A 14,940-nucleotide genomic window follows, 5' to 3' on the forward strand; every position below is an offset into this window, starting at 1 on the left:
CCTTAGGGATTGCAGCACCACTTCTTGCAACTAGGCCACCAGAGCTCCCTTTAATAAAATACTATATCTGCTGTTTAATGTTACAATCTGTTTGTCAATTTCTAATTCATTTTCGTTTCTTACTTTTCTTAAGAATAATGTTAAGCCTTTGCATAATGTGATTTCACTTCTGTTGATTGGATATCAAATGCCTAAGAGGGTGAGGTTGAGTAACTTTCTTCTTTTGTCCTGCAGAGTGGAGAAAGAAAAGGCACAAGCAGTTGAGCAACAGGCTAAGGTTAGTGAACAGAAGAAGGCGGAGGACTTCAAGGCCCCAATGGAGGTCCAGCTAAAACAGCAGCTATTGGCTGCCCAGCAGGTGGGGGATTCGGTACTGGTCCCACCTGACAACAGATTGACATTTTTGGCCAAATTCATGCATACCAAAAGCACATTAATTGTGTGTGTGTGTGTGTGTGTGTGTGTGTGTGTGTGTGTGTGTGTGTGTGTTTACTGTGGTAAGTATATGGGTAACAAATCATTGACCATTTCCACAGTCTTCACTTGTGCAGTTCTGTGCTATTGATTACATTCATTATGATTATTTATCCATTTTTGTGTCTTAAATATGTCTTCATTTCATTACTTGAAAATAGCTCTGTGGATACACTAAGCTGTAGGGTTTTTAACAAAAGTTAATACATTAAAAAATGAAAAAATAAATTTTAAAAAAGTTAATACATATTAAGAAGCAATGTCTAAAGTAAGATTTCTGTTATTTCTCATTTGGATGCTTTGTTTCTAAAAAAAAAAATAAATTATTTACTGCAAAATTCCAAACTGACAAAGCTCTATAGTTTAAGAAGCAGCAAATGGTATATAAAACTTGGTAATTGTACTTGATTGCCATAAAGCTTCTGGTGGCTTCCTTTTATCATGTCCATATTCTAGTTATTGGAAGGGATCTTTTATGCATGGTAGAATGTGATGACATTTTCAGCCCAGCACAGAATTGGTATCCTGAGCTCCTTTCACATTTCAGAATTCAAATACTTGGGATTTCTGTTTTTCATTGTATTGCTTTCTTATATGTAATGTCTTCTTGAAACGTTTGGCGGGGGGGTTATGCTTCTTTTTTCTTTAATATGAGTAATGTACCTAAAGGGTTTGAATATTTGGATCTAAGTTAAAAATGAATGCCCACTTTTTCTCTGTGATTAATACTGCACAAAGTTTTTAATCATCCTTAATAAATGCCAATAAAATAGATATATGCCTATTTATAATACAATTATTAACTTAGTTATGTGAAATGCTATTAAAATCACCTTTTATAAACTATTCCTTTCAAGCTGCTTTTTTCTAATCCCATTTTAAACCTTCCTCCTCAACCCCAATTTTTTTGAGTCTTTGGCTTCATTTTACTGTAGATCATTATCTTCACCTATATCAAAGTTGTTTATGATAACAGCATTTTTAGATTTTATGTATAATGCTTGGAAGCAGAAGTGGCATCCTATGCTTAAGTGCTGTTGCTGATTGCCTTTGAGTCAGCAATAACATGTATAGTTCTGTCACTGGATATGTATCCTAAAATACAAGTATTAATTCTGCAAAAATCAACTATTTTGTTTGGATTTTTATCTCATCTCTACAGTGCGATCACTTAAGGCATTGTTTTTTAAATTCCTTTGAAAATAGTATTTACCAAAAATAGCCAATGCTTGCCATCTTATCCAGCATTTCCAATTTATTGAGATCTTAGAATATTTCAGCAATCTATAATGAAAAGAGAGACAAATAGTCTTTAATAGACTTGTAACCTGAAACATCAAATAATACCACTCTGTGTAAAAAAAGTTTGTATAAAAGTGTTTGAACTAAATAATAATGCAAAATTTTATAATGTTCAGCTTGCCTAAGTACAGATTTGCTAACTTCAATAGCAGTCACACACTGGCATGTTCTTTATGTCTGGATAAATAAGCTTTGCCATAACACAGAAACCTTTCACAGCTCTATTTCTTTGGTACAGATCCCATCACTGAGTAGCCAGTTGTTTCTACTCCCAGTTGTATTGCTCCTTTCTCTGTTCTCTTTAGTCTAAAAACTTAGACATTTGTAGAGGCTAGGAAAAAGGTGTAACATATAAATGTTTCTATTTGGAACAATTTCAACCTTTTATTAAAATACATGTAACAGCCGTAAGAATTCTGTTTTATCAAGAAATTAAATTCAGTGATTAACTGAGAGGAATATTTTCAGAAGTATAATATTTTAGAAACAGTATATACCGTTTTTTAGACTGGGAAAGTTTGTGGGTAGACTTCTAGAATACTGGTTTTTTATTTGGAACTTTTTTTTTAATTCCCTGACTTTTCTAGAAACGATTGGAGCAGCAGAAACCTACTGTAATTGCCGCTTCCACTACTTCCCCAGCAAACAGTACAACCAGCACCATCTCTCCAGCACAGAAGGTTATGGTGGCCCCCATCAGTGGTTCAGTCACCCCTGGAGCTAAAATGGTACTGACCACTAAGGTTGGATCTCCAGCTGCTGTAACCTTCCAGCAAAACAAGAACTTCCACCAGACCTTTGCCACGTGGGTGAAGCAAGGCCAGTCAAACTCAGGTACAAAACTGTGGTTAAGGGAAAGATTGCTTTTCACCCAGAAAATGGGAGATTTCAATCCTTTATCTACTGAAATGAAAGTTGTTTTTCTCTGCAGCTGATGGAGCAAACAAGCCATTTGATGGTTGGTTTGTTCCAGTTGATGTTCATGATGTTACATGAGCAAAATTCCTCTCTTACATTATTTCACTTTCAACATCTACATAGTTCCCAGACTGTGAGTGGAGAGGAATGTTTTTCTTAAAAATACAAAGCGAGCCACATTTCATGCATTGGTGCCCTTCCTAGAAGTCACAACGTTGCTGGTTATTTCACATCTAAAGCTTCTTAAATGTCTTATACCCCATTAGCCACCAGCACAGCTGCCACATCTGCTCCAAGCATGGCCAGCACAGGTCAGACGTTCCACATTACAGGCACTCCAGTCACTATGGCAGGAAAAGTAATTACCAAACTGCCACTTCCTGCAAACAGCAAGATTGTCGCTGTAAATGTGCCAGCAACGCAAGGAGGTAAGGGAACTGTGAGGAGCTTTAAATTCACATTTGCCAGATCATACTGTTGCCATTGTTTTTCATCTCCTTTCCACTAATTTCAGTCCTCAGCTCTCACATTCTATGTAGTCCACTTTAAAACCCTACCACACGTAGTTCTCCTCAGAAACCAAGCAACACGCAGTGTTCTCAGTTGTAGAAGTGCTTATTAACTCTTCCTTCATCTTCCTTTAAGGTGTCGTGCAAGTACAGCAAAAGGTCCTGGGTATCATTCCATCTAGTACAGGTACAAATCAGCAGACCTTTACTTCATTCCAACCCAGGCCAGCGACCGTCACAATTAGGCCCAACACGCCAGCCTCTGGAGGAAGCACGAGCGCTTCACAAGTAAGGAGTCTGTGGTCTTCGTTGTTTTAAGTTGGGCCCAGAGGGGTAAATTGGTCAGGTAGCCTCTTCTAGGACTTCAAACTTGTCTTTGATTCTAACTTATTAATTGGAAGCTATTTATAATTCTGATAAGTTTTTTAAATAACACATGAACTGCTGATTATTAAAATTTAGTTAGTGGTATCTTCTTTTAGTTTATGTACAATAAAAACTACCTGAAATTATTTTTAAAAAGAAAATTTATATAACAAGCACAAGGCAATGTGCTGTGCATCCTAGTTAAAAAACTGAAGGAAAAATGCAAGCCAGCTGATAAGCATACTTTTTAGAGCCATCATTTCTCGGGTTCTTGTCTTACAGAAAAGGTTTAAAGTTTCAGGTATAAAAATGAAAATGTTATGTGTTATCATCTCCTCTTTTAAACTAACTGAGCATTTGGTTTCTGGTCTTGGCTCTTTTCTTCTCTGGTTACAGCATCGTTTGAACCACGTACCTCTGGAATTGCAGTGCTACTTCTTGCCACTAGGCCACCAAACAGCATGGTTTGAGCTTAGAGAAAACAGGGCTCTGTAATTGCTCTGAGCAGCAGTGGTGATGTTATGGCAGAGCCTCTCTGGATTTAATCTACAAGCTGTTCTTGGTGTCACTGGCAAATATTTCATATGGTCTCACTGGAATTCAATTTTGTTCTCTCAGAAGTCCATCTTTACTCTGATGCTTAATATTTAAAACATAATGCACATGGGTACTTGGCATTTTATCAATATAGAATGTGTAAAGATCCTGTATTCTTAGTCCAGCATTCTTTCAAAAACATTTTTTAAGTTGTTGTGCTTTGTGTCATTTATAGGTAATCCCAGGGCCTCAGATCCGCCCTGGTGTGACAGTGATTAGAACGCCGCTCCAGCAGTCACCAATCGGAAAGACCATTATTCGCACGCCTGTGATGGTTCAGCCAGGTATGCATCCATTTATTATTATCATTTTATATCTGAATAGGCAGCCAGTGACATCTGTGCTGCTTTATATTTCTCAGTCTACCTACTAGAAAACAACAATTTAATATTTCATAGCATGCCAGGTTTTATTATGATACCCACTTAAAATTATTGATTCCTTCTTAAGGTAAGTGCAGTCTGTGTCATTTAAGTAATTGAAATAAAGAGAACAAGCAAAGAAAACCAACTGCATGGCCAGAAACAGGGAGAATATCAAGGAAACCCTTTGTTGTTGCTGTTACGTGCTGCCGAGTCACGTGCAAATCGTAGCAACGCTATGTATAACAGCTCTGAAGACTGGCCTGTCCTGAGCCAGTCTCACTCACTCTGACACACCTACCCCCATTGCCACAGTTACTGTATCAATCCATCTCATGTAGGAGCTTCTTCTGCACTGTCCTTCCCCCCCTTCCAAACATGATGTCCTTCTGCAAGGACTGGTCCTTCCTGGCCACATGCCCAATGTATGTGAGGCAGAACTTCAAAATCCTAGCGCCTATGGAGAAACTTGGTTTCACCCTCTCAAAAACAGGCTTTTGTTTTCTTGGAGGTCTATAGCATGTTCAAGTCTTTTCTCCAGCACCACAACTCAACGGCATCGATTTTAAAGGCACAAAGTCTAAAAACATGATTGCAGAGGTAATTCCAGAACTGTCATTTACCACCTCTAACATACTCAAGATAAAACTTCTGTAGTAAAAGTTCGAAATTATAAATGTTGAGTATAATAAAAAAAAATTCCCACTATACATTTATGAGAAGCATGCCGAAAGGCAAATTCTCACAGAAGATAGAAAAATTTTAAAAAGAACAACTCCACTAATGTTAGGTGTGGGAAAATCTGTCTCTGAAAACGTTTCTGGCTTAAATAGAAAAGTGGAAGACTAGACATCAAGTTTTACAGCTCCATTAATTTATATTCTCTTAAAATATTGATAGTCTACTTGGTTCTATAATAAGCCATAGATAAAACTTGGATAACTTCCCATAAAACGGAATGTGTATCAGTCTGCTTTAGTTGATCACTTTAGATTAAAACTCTAAGTTAATGTTAAGATATTTTATTAATGAATTTTATACTTGGAAAAACAATTCATACTGCCTAATCTGACCTCAGTGGTAAATTCATTTTAGCTCGTTGGACAACTATTTGAGCACCTCTCTTATACAGTTGCAATAGTAAACAAAACAAATACACCCATATGTCAACAATCTGGAACAGGGGGTGCATTGTTGGGTGGGTTGGAGGAGGAGGAGAGGATGGAGGGTTAAGAAAATGTGCAACAATAAAAAAAAATAATACAATGAATAACATTCTAAAATAATAAAATGCTTGAAGAACCACTAAAACCCAAATACATCACATTGTTAAGTACTAACTAAGAATGTAGTCAGAACAACCATGATTCCAGCCTTGGAACACTGGGCAGTTCTACTGCTTCATGAGCTTGCTGTAAGCTGAAGTCAATTTGATAGCAATGGGTGTCATATAAAATGGGCTGGATATCAAAATAGAGTCCATTTTATACATGTGCAATAATAGTAAAGACCTCCAGCCATTTAAAGAAACATCTCAGAATACTTTTCCACAGAAGGAATAAAAAGAAGTAATTCCAGAAAACTTCAGAAATAGTATATTATTAATAGTGAATATGAAAAATACTTACTACCAGGTAGTCACGCTTTTTTTTTCCTCCCCGCCCCCCAGATAGTCACTCTTAACAACATACCACTGGGATAAAATTTCACCTGCTTTCTCTTCTCATTTCAATGAATTTAATGAGAAGCTGGTTTTTAGAAGAATACAGTACTGTTCCAGTACGAATGTATTCACTTAGTAGATACTTTCGGGGCAATTACTTTGTAAGCATTTTTTTAGCACTTTGCCCTTGTATTGAGGATATAATAGGGGTGGAGGCAAAGATGTCAAATCTTTGTCTCTCATACTTTGGAAAAGAGGAAGACCCTCAACCGGATGGATTGAGACAGTGACTGTAACAACAGGATTCAGATCTGTTGTTCACAGGGTGACTGTTAGTTGTACTTGACGGCACCTGGTTACAACCTTACACTACCTAAACTATTTGTCAGAATAGATGTAGGAGAAGCTCAGTTAACCCAGAGTGTTCCAATTTCAGTATATTTTACTTAAAATTCATATGAATGGATTACAGATGACCTCTTTTTTTTTGGACACGGTGGTGGGTGAGAATATTTATTTGCTCACAAGGATCCTTTTGTTGCCTTCCCCTAGATTTCCATATCTTTAATGTTATATCCTTTTAAAAAAAAATAGCCTATTTTACATATTTTTTTTCTGCCACTATTCTTGCTTTAGACTCAGGAAAAGCATGTTGTGTTTTCATTCTACTTTACATAGAGGGAATAATGTTTGTCAGTGAATTGTATAAAATCGAGCATATTGACAACCAGCTAATCCTTTGGGTATGAGTAGAGGTCTGACTGCATCATTGGACTGTCACCATCCCATGGGTCTTACTGAAAATTGAAAGAAGTTACTTACCTCGAGGATTTAGCTGTTCCACATCCCAGCAATGTTAAGGGCATCCCGGAAGTCACAGTGCTTTGTTGTTTGCATAGGTGCTCCTCAGCAAGTGGTGACCCAGATCATCAGGGGACAGCCAGTTTCGACCGCAGTCTCTAGCCCTAATGCTGCTTCCTCCACACCTGGGCAGAAAGGCCTACCTCCAGGCACACCCACTGCAAACATACCGTCATCAACCTCACAGCCCTCCCGCCCCCAACAAGGACAGGTGAAGCTCACCATGGCTCAGCTCACACAGTTAACACAGGGCCATGTAAGTGCTGCTGGTTTTATTTTAATTTCTATGGTTTATTTCTCTTCTTGCTTTATGTTTGAGGTACTTCTGTTTATATGTTTACAAATGTACTTACTTGAAATATTTGATTCTTTCATGGAGTCCAACAAGAACACTCCGTGCAGGTAAGATATAATAAACCTTAATTATCTAGAGTCCTGTAGACATGAGGGCAGCTCAGTTACACCCGGAGAATGAGAAGGATAAATCTTTTCCCACCAAAAAAGTTTTCTTTGGGGGAGCTCTGGTGGCCTAGTGGCAAGAAGTTGCACTGCAATCCCAGAGGCGCACAGTTCGAATCCACCAGATGCTCTGCTGGGGAAGGAGGGACAGTCTCCTCCTGTACCAGTCAGATCTGATTTGATGGTGCACACAAATAATAAAATAAAAATTTCAAAAAGTTTTCTTTTGATGCTTTTCCATGTGAAAAATAAAAAACAATAAAACTCAGATAGAGCCCTATGAGACAGTCTGGTGTACAGAGAGTGACCCCTGTGGACACTTCTTAGGATTGTGGATCAATAAGGAAAGGACCACCTTTTCGTAAACAGAACTACAGCTGACTGACTATATGTTGGAAAACATGAAATAAGACCATTGCCACAAAGTGGTTGCTTTCCTGCAGCAGTAAAAAGACAAATTCAGAGCAACGAAACTACATAGAATTAACTCATAAATGTTGGCGCAAGTCATGAAAAAGGCTTGCCTTCCAGTGCTATTGCCATAGATAATTTGGTGTATGTTTTCCTCATCTTAATTGATCTTTTCCGCATAGACATTAATTAATAAAGCATACTTGCATGCAGATTGATGCTTTGAATGCTATCTACTTGATGTGTTTCTCCCACAGGGTGGCAATCAAGGTTTGACAGTAGTAATTCAAGGACAAGGTCAGACTACTGGGCAACTGCAGTTGATACCTCAAGGAGTGACTGTACTTCCAGGTCCAGGACAGCAGCTCATGCAAGCTGCCATGCCAAATGGTACTGTTCAGCGATTCCTCTTTACCCCCTTGGCAACAACAGCTACAACTGCCAGCACCACCACCACTACCGTCTCGACTACAGCAGCAGGTAGAACTTTGTTTTATTGGAAATGCGGCCTGATACTATCGCCATTTTCAGGCAGGCAGAGGGGGCAAAGAGGCTAGATACTTCTCCTCGGGAGGTTATACCTCAAGCCTCACAAGCTCTCAGGTGCTCTTGTGCCTTCTTCTTAGGGGTAGCCTATCTGCACCAGCCTGAGGTTGTGGAGAGTTGATGGCTATCTTCATAACAGTGCCCACACTTACTCACTGCCAAGCCTTAGTAGCACTGCCTCAGGGCAGATGGGTATACTCAGCTCACCACCTATGCATGAGAGCTACAGATCCAGGACTACTCTGTTAAGATCCTGCTACAAGATCCACCAGCCCCACACCATAAGAGAGTGAGGGTTGGAATTAGCCTGGGCCAGAAGATCGGCCTCATTTCTAGGGATGGCAACTTGCTTTTGAAACCTCTCAGTCTTGAAAAGTTAGTGATGTGTACACAGAACAGCTATGAGACAGGGCCTGAAACCCCAAGTTAAAAGAGCCCCACAAAAATTTAAAAAAAAAAAAGAGCCCCAACCCAAGCATGTCTGAACATAACATTTCAAAAGCATAAATCTTCTACTAAAATGCAGACTACGCTGCTCTTCAATCCCAGAGGTACACGGTTCGAATCCACCAGAAGCTCTGCCGGAGAAGGAGGAGCAATATCCTGTACCAGTCAGATCTGATTTGACGGTACACGCACACAAAATAATAAAATAAAATTAAAAAAATTTTAAAAAATGCAGAATACTCAACTTCCAAAAATTCTCTTACATTCTTTCAACATGGACTTACGTTCTGGAGTAATGAAAATGTTTGTTTCATTTTCACAGGTACAACTGAGCAAAAACAGAGTAAATTATTACCCCAGACACAGGTACAGGAAGCCAAAACCCTAGCACCAGCACCAGCACCCAGCAGCAGCCCTCCTGAAGTACCACCTCAGACAGCACCGTCCTCCGCTCAGCCCCAGCCCTCAGCCCAGCCTCCATCTCCAGCGCAGCCTGAAGTTCAGACACAAACAACTGCTTCCTCCCATGTTCCTTCTGAAGCACAACCCATCCAAACACAGTCATCCAAGCCCCAAGTGGCGCTACAGTGTCAGCCTCAAAGTAGTGTACAAGGACAATCTCCTGTTCGCGTCCAGAGTCCACTACAGACTCGAATACGTCCATCAACTCCATCCCAAGTGTCTCCTGGACAGCAGTCCCAGGTTCAGACTGCAGCCTCACAGCCGATTCCAATTCAGCCACATACTTCTCTTCCGATACCTTCCCAAGGCCAGCCACAATCGCAACCCCAGGTACAGTCTTCAACTCAAACTCTTTCATCAGGACAAACATTAAATCAAGTTACTGTCTCATCCCCATCCCGTCCTCAGCTACAAATACAGCAGCCACAGCCCCAAGTCATTGCTGTGCCTCAGCTGCAACACCAAGTCCAGGTTCTCTCTCAGATTCCGTCACAGGTTGTGGCTCAGATACAGGCTCAGCAAGGTGGTGTGCCCCAGCAAATCAAACTCCAGTTACCTATTCCAATTCAGCCAAACAGACCTGTGCAGACTCACCAGATTCAGAATGTGGTTACAGTGCAGGCAGCCAGTGTGCAAGAGCAGTTGCAAAGGGTTCAGCAACTCAGGGACCAGCAGCAAAAGAAGAAGCAGCAACAGATAGAAATTAAGCGTGAACACACCCTCCAAGCTTCTAATCAAAGTGAAATCATTCAGAAACAGGTAACGTTATTAAGTAAAAGCAGCATGTTCAGTAGCTTGAAATATTGTGCTGTGCATTAGACTTAGTGTTTGGTTGTGTTAGGTTTCCTAAATGAGACAAATTTCACTAATGCTTGAACTTAGAAGCACTAGATTGACCACAGAATATTGGATGACTACTACGGTTTGAACACTTTGCTAGATAAATACATTCAGTCAGTGCTTGTTTAAAACTAACTGTATTTGGGGGAACCAAGATGGGAAGAATGGAGTTATGAGAAAGGTCATTGATACAAAGCTTGAAGGGTTAACTACTTTTAAAAGCCTCTTCAGACAGTATAGCAGCTTTGTTTTTATTTGGGTTTTATTGGAGTTTTTTTCCTTATTGACTGGTTTTTGTTTGTTTTGTTATTTCCATTTTCATTCCTTACTTTGCATGGAGACCAAGCAAATGATAGGCTCATTTTTGTTTCTAGTCATACCTTTGAAAGTAAGTGCTAAGTGCTGTTACAACCACTTCTCCTTGACATGATTAAGACTATATTATTATGCAGAAATTGATAATATGTGAAAATGCTTGACCATCTGAGATCAGAAATGATAGCATGATTACATTGTTATGTAACTGCCAGATTCTATCTTTCCATAACTTTCAAACTACTAAGAATGACAGACAGCTACCCTGACACATGCTCTTGAACCTCACACCCTCTGTTACTCTTGCATAACATGCCTCTACATTCAATACTGCCGGGTATATGTTACTATTGCACAAAATTATTGCGTAGTAAATGTTTTACTGGTTTTCTTTAGTGCTGAATGTCCGATAACAGGGTAGACCTTAAGTGAAGAAGTGTCAGTGTATTCCAAAGCTTAGAGGGAATCCACATTTTGCAGTGGCATCTCAGTGGTGTAAGGCACCTTAAAGGAATGAGAATTATTCCCTCATGAGGTCACATTTCTGATTCCACGAGTGTACTGGAGAAAGTGTTCTTTGCTTCTACAACTTGCATCACTCAGTACTGGTTAGGAACTAAAGTAAAATGTGGACCTCATCTAAGGAAAGGGGTAAAGAAAATTTCAGAGGAAAATTAATTCAACATTCAGTGAACCAAAATATGAGATAAAGAAGATGGATGTGATGTATGGAATCTTCAGTAGAGAAGAGATATAATGAGACGATTAATACAATTGAATTCTCAGTTAATACTTTGCATGCTTTGATGCCTGTATTTTAATTCCTTATACAATTAAAGTCAGACAAAAAGAACTGAAAAGTACTTCTAGTTACACTATTCAGTATCATAGCCACTAGCCACATGGGACTGTTAAGCTTAACATATTAAAGTAAACCTAAATAAGAGTGATTTATGCCTTCATACTGAACAGTGCAGCTGTGGAGTATTCCCTTCATCACAGAAAGTTCTGCTCCATATACTTCATGATTATTTTCTTTTTAAACAATGTCCCTGTAAGAATTCAGTATTAAAGAAAAATTCAGTGTAAAATTCAGTTATGTAGCATTCAAAAGTTTTCATCATATTATTATACAAAGGGTCTCTATATGTTAGAGAGGTCAAATCATAAACAGCTAACAACAGCAACAAATGTTTTAAAATGTGTATAAGTATGAGGTTTCCTCCTGTTTGTACATCATGGAGCTTTGTGTGCTCCCGGTTCATGCGTGCCTGCTTCGCCACCTTCACTGTCTCTACCTTCCCGTTCAAATGAGGGCTTTTCATTAAGCTTGGAATTTCGCATTGGCTCTTCTTTGGCTTTATGTTTGAATTGAATGGAATTTAACTCTGGTGTATGGATCACCAGAAGATCACTGATATAAGAATAAAGATTTTACAGAATGAAGTTCTAGGAATCTGCACTTAGGTCTCTAAGAACGGTGACCCTTGGGAGTGGCTTCCTGGGCTCCCGGCAGCAGATGAGAATGGCATAGACAGTTTGATTTGTGCGTGTGAAATGTTACTGCACTGTTTCTGTTTTTAACTATTAAAAGAAATGTAGGAATTTTCTATTTTCTCATCACTGAGTCGTTTCCCAAGTCATGAGCCCCACATTCAGTTTTTTGCTCTGCAGGTCACTCCTCTGTGGCAACCACTTGTCTCTTGTGATTGCAGCACGTTTCTTAAATGAAAACCAAGCCACTGAGGGTTATTATAATGATTAAATAAGACCATATGTCTTATTTAATATGAACAGAAGCACATATTAAGTGACAAAAGAATTTTTAAAGTTGTATGGTGGTGTTCTTATAATATTGAAGTTAATGCATCCAAATGCATTCTCACTCAACTTGCAGTGCTAAATTTGTTGAGCTTTATTTTGAAGATTAGCTATATAAATTGAGAGTTATTTGCAATATCTGTCTGTCCTCAAATCTTTGTGTAAAGTGGTGGGGGAGAGGTTCTCTGCAAGTAATACTTGGGAAAAGGGCATAATATTTCAGGCAAGACCTTTGGAGAGTGATAGCCAGATTAAAATCACAGCTATATTGTTTATTTTACCTCAGAGTAGTCAATTACTTTATGTGTCAGTATTTCATAAAATTATTCCTTTCAATGCTGTGATGAATAAGTAATGTCAGCACTTAGCACAGTCCCCAGCCCTGGTAAGCACTCAGGTTGATGGTGGCTATTAGTTTTATTCATGTTATGGTATAAAATGCTTACACTTTGTCTGGAGAGCATTTACATGTTTCTACTGTGGCCTGTGTTCCAATTCGTTATTCCTATAAAATGTGCACATTTGTATTTTGTTCTGTTCTGAAGGTGGTGATGAAACATAATGCTGTAATAGAACATTTGAAACAGAAAAAGACCATGACACCAGCTGAAAGAGAAGAGAATCAAAGGTAGGGAAAGAAGTTTGTAGCACTGACTGCAGGTCTCGCCTGTCACTGTCCTCGTGGGCACCTGCACCAGAGTTCAGAGATGGGACTCAGGAAGGCCCGAACCGCAGAGCTCGGTGTAGTGGGCGCACGTGCCTGGCCTGAGATGCTCTGAAGCTGGGGCAAACGGAAAGTTTTTATCAGTTGTAGAAACAGAAAAAATCTTTTCCGTCTTTTCCAAATGAAATACTGCATTACATAGATTCTGTGTTTTTCTCTAGAATGATTGTCTGTAACCAGGTGATGAAGTATATTTTGGATAAGATAGATAAAGAAGAAAAGCAGGCTGCGAAAAAACGGAAGCGGGAGGAGAGCGTGGAGCAAAAACGGAGCAAGCAGAATGCGAGCAAGCTCTCCGCACTGCTCTTCAAACACAAGGAGCAGCTCAAGGCCGAGATCCTGAAAAAGCGAGCCCTGCTGGACAAAGACCTGCAGATTGAAGTGCAGGTAAGCACGTGGACCCTTCAGTCTCAGTGAACTTCAGCTTTCTGATTAAGCAGAAAAGCCCGCTGAACTCCATTTCTTCCTTTTTCCACTTTATGGCTCTTTGCGTGTTTCATAGGGATTACTTTGCCTCTTCCTTCCCTCTGAAAGGAAACGTCCCTCGTGCGTGCCCCCCTTTTTTTTTTAATCTTAAGTTTATTACTGTTTTGGTAATGTGAGTAAGCTGAGGGAAGGACTGGAAAAACAGGATAAAGGCGGGAGTGAGGCGGCCCTCCAGGAGCCTTCAGCCCCCTTCACCCTTGGAGCGATCGGGGACTGGGGCGCGGGCATCGCAGCCCACGAGGCTGAGGGCGGGTGCGGGTCAAAGGGCCATTTCCGGCCTGGACTTCCGGCCGCCGGCGGAGCGAGGAAGGCGCGCTGTAGCCGAGTCTGTGGTGGGAACGCGTCAGGTTTGGTCTGGACACTCTCGGTTCTTTGCCTTTTGTTCACGGTGCTTCACCTTTTAGAATGAAACCTTTCCGTTAGAAAGTGCGCTCTTGGGGGTGTCGTTTATGGGCATAGAAGTGTTGGAGTGAACCGGCTTGGGGCGGCCTAGCAAAGCGGAGACCCTGTCTCGGCATGGATTGCCCTCGCCTAACTAGCAGCTCTTGGGTCGCTCGGTTGGTGACATTTTTAGCAATCTGTTGAGCATCTGTGCCGTGCATGTTCCATTGAAAAGTTAGCAAACCTTGGTGTGCCAGAGCTTTGGAAGAGGAATTGCTGACCTTGTGCACTGGCTGTGGGTCTGTGGCACAGTCAGTCACCAGGTTAGCGACAGGCATCAGATGGACCTTTACGATTGTTAGCCATCCAGGTTGTTTTGGAAAGATCAGTATGAGACATGACCACCTGAAACGGGATCAGAGCTTCTGCCCACCTGTTAGCCTTGGCACACTGTGGACTTTGGTCAGTGAGCAGACAAGGGTGAAAGCTGCAAAAAACGAGACTGGAGCTGCTCCGATCATTGATGTGGTTCGATCGGGTTACTACAGAGTTTTGGAGAAGGGAAAGCTCCCAAAGCAACCAGTCATTGTGAGACCAGATTCTTCAGCAGAGCTGAGGAGATTAAGGGTGTTGGGGGGCCTGTGTCCTGGTGGCTCCAGGCTGTGTTAATCACATGGAGGTTGGTTAATTAACTGTTTTCTCCTTAAAAAAAAAAATGAAAAGCGAAACTGAAGAATCATGCTAAAGAAATGAGAAATAACCTTTGTCTTGTAAGCAAGAAATAAAACCAGTTTTACTGTTTGCCTTTACCGATTTTCAAGACGTTTCTAGTCAGCTGCATGCAGCTTGGGGAATATATTGAAGAAAAATAATATATCAATTCACACATTTTTAAACTGCATTTTTTTTATCATTGTGTGTGTGTGTACCATCACATCGAATCTGACTGGTACAGGAGGAGATTGACCCCCCCTTGTCCAGCAGAGCATCTGATGT

At 40.2% G+C, this 14,940-nt stretch overlaps 1 protein-coding gene across 1 annotated transcript in view; it reads left to right on the forward strand.

Annotated features, from left to right (window-relative positions):
• BPTF (bromodomain PHD finger transcription factor) overlaps positions 1 to 14,940 on the forward strand; it is a 151,586-nt gene that overhangs the window by 98,889 nt on the left and 37,757 nt on the right. Inside the window, exons 16-24 of the mRNA XM_006886274.1 lie at positions 235 to 277; positions 2,364 to 2,610; positions 3,340 to 3,491; positions 4,342 to 4,450; positions 7,091 to 7,308; positions 8,180 to 8,402; positions 9,238 to 10,136; positions 12,899 to 12,981; positions 13,239 to 13,464. Coding sequence (XP_006886336.1) covers positions 235 to 277; positions 2,364 to 2,610; positions 3,340 to 3,491; positions 4,342 to 4,450; positions 7,091 to 7,308; positions 8,180 to 8,402; positions 9,238 to 10,136; positions 12,899 to 12,981; positions 13,239 to 13,464 — 2,200 coding nt within the window. The remainder of the gene's footprint in view (positions 1 to 234; positions 278 to 2,363; positions 2,611 to 3,339; positions 3,492 to 4,341; positions 4,451 to 7,090; positions 7,309 to 8,179; positions 8,403 to 9,237; positions 10,137 to 12,898; positions 12,982 to 13,238; positions 13,465 to 14,940) is intronic.

The sequence above is a fragment of the Elephantulus edwardii genome, unplaced genomic scaffold (genome assembly GCF_000299155.1).
Source record: "Elephantulus edwardii isolate Elephantulus edwardi_28Jun2011 unplaced genomic scaffold, EleEdw1.0 scaffold00048, whole genome shotgun sequence".
NCBI classification, from domain to species: domain Eukaryota; kingdom Metazoa; phylum Chordata; class Mammalia; order Macroscelidea; family Macroscelididae; genus Elephantulus; species Elephantulus edwardii.